At 40.1% G+C, this 6,000-nt stretch overlaps 1 protein-coding gene across 2 annotated transcripts in view; it reads left to right on the forward strand.

Annotated features, from left to right (window-relative positions):
- The window catches only part of large2 (LARGE xylosyl- and glucuronyltransferase 2), a 30,465-nt gene extending 26,559 nt beyond the window's left edge, over positions 1–3,906 (forward strand). For both annotated transcript variants that reach the window (XM_084541025.1, XM_084541024.1), the window contains one exon: positions 211–3,906. In XM_084541025.1, coding sequence (XP_084397151.1) covers positions 211–408 — 198 coding nt within the window. In that variant the 3' untranslated portion in view covers positions 409–3,906. The remainder of the gene's footprint in view (positions 1–210) is intronic.
- Positions 3,907–6,000: the final 2,094 nt, after the last annotated feature.

The following is a 6,000-nucleotide window of genomic DNA, read 5'->3' on the forward strand; positions in this document are numbered from 1 at the left end:
GCCAGAATAAGGTGTTCTAGAATTGAAGTTGTGACCATATGACAACCACTAACTCACCTCACAGTAGATCTCTAGGTCCTCCAGGAAACACAAAACCGCCCGTCTAGTGTCCATCTTTGTCAGATTTGCCTGCACATGAAAAAGAAACCACCAACCAGAGCTACTTGGCTTCTGTTTTGCACCACCTCACCCTGATGTTCTTCTTTGCAGGAGTACGACCTGATGGTCCTCCCCAACGCTTTCATGATCCACATGCCCCACGCTCCCAGCTTTGACATCTCCAAGTTCCGCTCCAGCTCCAGCTATCGCAACTGTCTGAACACCCTGAAGGACGAGTTCCACCAGGATCTGTCCAGGAAGTACGGCTCGGCGGCTCTCAAGTACCTCACGGCCCAGAGGAACATCTAAAAACTAAAAGGACTACCGAGAGCCAGCGGGATCCGTCGGACTCAAGAGCTCGGACACCATGCTCGGCCGCCGAGCAGGAATATGACGGTAAAGCTTTACAGCCCCTTCGATCTTCGACCCTCGGGATCCTGTGCATTAATTCTCCAGTCGACTCCACCTCAAGGTGACAGAGGACGAGATGCAAAGACAAACAGATTTCCTGAACGTAGGATTCTGATTCCGGGACGAGTGTGGATACTGTCTGTTGGGACCAGCTTTAAGGCTGCGGGGAAAAAAAAACACATTTTACAATTTGTTCTGACAATCAGGGCTGTTTCCAGAAGACATACTATGAACCAGTCGGTCTGCATGGATCTCTGAACACGACGGGAACCCTGTCACAAAATTTCAGACTACATTTGAATCATTTGGGAAGCCGGTCGAACTGGAGGAAGATTTACGCCTTATCACTTTTATGGTATTTACTAAGATATTTAATGATATTTTCATTTCTTTTAGTTGTTTTTTTTTTCATTGTATATCTGAACCAATGAGTGAACATTTGCATTTACGATGTTTTGATTATGGCTTTACATACGAATCAGTTTATTTTTTCCTTTCTATATTTTCTGACCTCTTTCAAAAAAGAAAGAAAACAAACAACCATCCGTCGTGTCCCAGTCGATTATTTTAGAGTTTGCGTTTGCTTCAGGGATGTGCTTTGTACGTATGCGCGTGTGAGAGATCCAGCTGCATCATACGCCACATTATCACCACGTCTGCTGCTTGTCGTTAGCGTCATGCATCGGTCTTTGCATGGTAACAGTTGCACTACACGCTCTTTTCACATTAGAATACATCATTACCGACCGGGACCAACTCACGCGACCAACACGGACACCTGACACTTGAGTTGTTGTTAAACGAAGCTCTGAAATGACACCGTGACGAAGGAGACAGGGGCTTTAACGATTGTGTGTTGCGTCTTTAATGTGTCTGAATCACTGGATATGTGTGTGTGCCATCTACTGTACCACTTTACCCATTATCCTTTTTTTTGCCTGTTTTGTTTTTGTAAAGTCCAACTGAAATTACAAAATGTATGCCTTACTCCATCTAAAAGTCGAATTTATTATCGGTTCCATACGTGAGAAATACAAGAACTTAGCCTCTAAACTCAAGGTCTCCAGGGTTCCTTGACAACTGGGACGTGGTTCAAATGTAACCGAGTCTAATCAGATGCAGAACTAATCCCATTCTAGTCAGGTGGTACATCTTAAAATTTCCACCTCAGACCGACTGTCCTAGAGTCCTTTCCTAGTTGCACCGGGATCCAAAACACACAGTAACATGTTCTTGAAGTTGCAGCTCACAAGCCAAGCACAACACATTCATCTAAAGTTCCTCTCCAGACCGTCTGTTAACACACTGTCCTGAGTGATCTGATCACAAGCAGCCAGTTTAAAACATGCGTCCCAAGCCACCACTTTAGATCAGATCTCAGTTTTGCACTCTATGCAAATATATTTGAGGTGCAGTAGAATAATTTAACAGCTGGTGACTGAAATTAATGGATCGCTGTCTACTGCCGTTTCAGAACCATGAACCATGTGTGCACGCCTCTAGATCGCCTCAACCTCTAGATGTGAAGTGTGAGTCTCTCGCTCACTAGAAGAACACAGAACGTTATTATTTATCCGTCTCCGTCCTGATCAAGTTCAAGTTCCAACCTGAGCTTTGAGCAGGTCCCTAAAACAGCAGAGTGACAATACTCTGCATGTGGAAGCTTCCAGAGTTCAGTGAAGGTGAATAAAGACGCTAGCCTTCGCTAAGGAAACACACAACTTAAATCCACATGACTCATTCACCTCCTTCCCTAATACCTGTGTAGTTCAGACAGGCCTCCAGTGATCCAATCACTCAGGATGCATGTTCATACCTGACCAGGGCCGAAGTTAAAACACGTAGCTAGGTTTTAAATCTATCTATCTATCTCTACATTAAGGCGTTCTTAACAAATTTTTCATTTAATATCTTTTACAAGAGACATGATAGCGGACTCTAAACAGCTAGCTTGGTTGCTACTCTTCTGTCCATCGCCACATGAAGCCCCGCCCCAAATTATTTAATTGGCCTGGCAGATCTTTGCAATAGCAGAATCTGTTCCCAACAGAGAGGCTCCAGGCACATTATTAAAAAGGGAACATTATCTCAGAAATATGAAAGCGTGTCAGTCAACAAAAAAAATAAATAGATTGTATTAAAGTATTTAGTAAATCAAAATACAGACATTTCATCACTTTTTTGTGGCAGAAATGAGCTTCCATGAATTAAACAAGTCTTTAAAAATCTAGAGAAAGTTTAATTGTCAGCAGAAAAATATCCATTTGTTCAACAAGCTAACATGCTAACATGCTAATGTGCAGGATATGAAAACTAGTCTGCTGCAGGTTGCGGTCTGATCTAATTTACTCTTTATGCAAATATCGTGTTGATTGTCTTTATGCAATGTAGTTCTGGATCTACGACCAGACGGCTAACAGGAAGTGAAGCCAAAATGCTGCAGAACGTGGACGCCGCCATCTTGGACTGGGACCTTTGCACCACGTGCAGACTCTGCTTTGAGATGGCAGCGCCCACCTCTGCAACCATTTGGTGTCGTCCATTGTTATTTACAGTCTGGTGGTAGAACCAACGGCAGACTAACTGGAATATGCACAAATTAAGAAACAGCAGGAGTAACTGGAGTGTTTTTCCAACTAGTCCTGCGATCTACAGACCTGAAAACATGGCATTTAATTTCAGTTGGACCTTAAACTTGTTGATTTGATTGTATTTAATTTGTTCTGTGTCGTCTGTCCAGTCAACACTTCCAACCAATGCAAGATTATCATATAAATGAACTATTGATCACGCCGTCATGACATGTCGCGTTGGTCAGAGGAGGTAATTGTTGAAGGTTTAGGCGCATTAACTATTGACAAACTATTTAAAAACCTTGATCGGCGGCTAACTGGACCTCTGCTCTATATCCAGCCTCTATATGTAGATTGATATTTATAAATCAGTGTAGCACAGGACGAGGCTCGTTTTGGATGCACATGCACCGCAGCTTGTTTAGTTTTTGATTATTTCCACGTCTCGCATCTGATTTTGTGGTCAGTTTATTTCACCTGCGTTTGAAGGACTGGTCTGGAGTCATGTTCACAGAGAGTACGGCAGAAACGAGAGTCGGTTGCGATGCTGTGTGTGTGTGTGTGTGTGTGTGTGTGTGTGTGTGTGAGACGGCTGTTTGGCGAGGAGCGAGCGTGGACGGTGCCGTGAAGAGCCCTGCTCCCTCCCCGCTGCCACCCACGCCGCCTCCATTGACTGTTGTTGATTGTGGTAAATGCTAGTGCCTTTGCTGTATTGTGAAACTGGATATTGATTGTACTGTTGTACCGACAGGGCCTGGGGACAGTCAGGCGCTCTATTTATTATTGTTGACTCAAATCAATCATATTTTTCTATGTAAGTGCTTTAAATAAATTTGCCCTTTTTTTAATCACCTGGTGTTTTGTCTTTGTGCATCGACAGACGCTCAGCGAGCAGCGTCCCCAACCAAACAAAAACAAAAACACCAGCGCTGAATTAACGTTTTGTTCTAGGATTACTGAAGCCTTGAGGAACATTCTGTAGACTATCCCCTGCAGGACAATAGAACATCGAGGGGAATCCAAGATTTTCTAAAAACTGACTGAGGTCAGTGGTTTTAAGCCGGGAATCGTCCATGTGGATAATTGTTTCAGTGAAATAGTTGAGTTGTTGTGGATGAACGGGCCCCCTGATACCTCTCATCCTGTTTAAATGCAAATTACATTCAGAGTAATTGTAAACATAACTGCCCCTGCAGTGTCTTCAAAAGTTAACTATTAACAAAAGAAATGAGGAAAAAAAGAAGATTGAGAAAAACACTTTTAAATAACTGCAGACTATGAAGCTTTTATAAAAACATTACTGCTACAGTCTATACATTAAGAAAACATCTTTAAATGCTGTATTCATAAACATCTGATTATTAAACATCTTCAATAACAATCATTATTTTCTAATGCTCAGTATATCCTTTATAATTTAAATAGCTAGTTTTTAAGATCATTTAGTGTGTAAGTAAACAATAAAGTATTATTTTATTTTAATTTATACATATTATTATCACACGTACTAATAGTGTGTTAATAGATGGTTTATAAAGACGTATTCCTGCTGTAATTCATGATTAATTCAGGTAATTATAAAAAATTTACAAGGAAGACTTAAAGACTCTATCTTCACCAGAAAAACCAGATGGTGATTATCTCTGTCTGGAAATGTTCTGGAAACTTCCAGAAAACATAAATTCAATTAAATTACACTTACATGTAGTCTTAAATTATTTAAGAATAAAGCATTCAGAGCTTGTTTATTAATGTCTATTAATGTAGGAGTGATGGAAATGATGAATCAAGGTGTTTACTAATGCTTCATAACGTCTAGTGAACGTACTGTATCTATGACGACCACAAAAACGAGAAAAACTAACGACAGAAAACACAGAGTGACACGATGGAACATTATTAAAATGAACACAAATACTAAATACTTGCAGGACAACACAACACAGCTGGTACGAACATCTACAATAAGTTATATGTACATGGTGTCAATGTGTTGTTGGTCCGTGGACTTTTTGATATTTCAAGTTTGGTTTTAGACTCGAAAATAAAAACGAAATAAATAAATAGAGAGTTCATTTGATTTTCAATTTAAAAAGATAAAGAAAGAAAATACTAAACAAGTAAATTTACCTGTCGTCCTTTAATATATGGAAAAAGAAAATGGAAACTACTAGTTCTGTTTTTCTGTGACTCTAATCTTAGGTCCATCAGTCAGTGATTTCAGATCTTTTCTGTTGGTCTAAACGGAGCACAGACATGACTCTGGAACAATATTCAGATGGAATTTTAGACTTTCTGACTCAAGGTATCTGGTCATCTGAATTTCACAATAGAGACTACTTCCTGGACCAGAAAGACCTGGACCAGTGGTCACCATGGAGACTACTTCCTGCTTCAGTCAAGGACAATATGGCTGCACTCTAATATATATTTTTTTAATCACGTTAGTATTTAACTTTCTCTTTTTCGTTTTCGACTACAGAATAAAAGAAGTCTTTTTTTGGGGGATTTAAAAACACAAATCTAATAAAAGTTGTTTTCTCTGTTTTCTGTTGTTTTTTTAGGCTGAGAGGTGCAAACCAACATTACAAAATGTGAAACACTTTTCCAAAGCTTGAGACAAATTGAAACGTGATCGCTCACTCTTCTCCGTCATGTGTCTCATTCCCGTGAGACTGAGGACTGACTGCAGCACAGAGAACGGGACCATGGCCTCAGTTCAGTTCAGGCTACGCTGAAGTTGTCACCCACTGCTTCATTATGTCAAAGTGGGAAATATATGAATAAAAATATAGCAATATTTATTACATTTCTGTATTATAGAGAACAAAACCTCTTGAAATACTTTGTTTTTTCATGATTCATAAACAGACTACAGTTTGAGAATCATGGCTCTATAAGAAAACACATGTTCACA

The sequence above is a fragment of the Chelon labrosus genome (assembly GCF_963514085.1).
Source record: "Chelon labrosus genome assembly, chromosome: 3".
In the NCBI taxonomy this organism is placed as follows: Eukaryota; Metazoa; Chordata; class Actinopteri; order Mugiliformes; family Mugilidae; genus Chelon; species Chelon labrosus.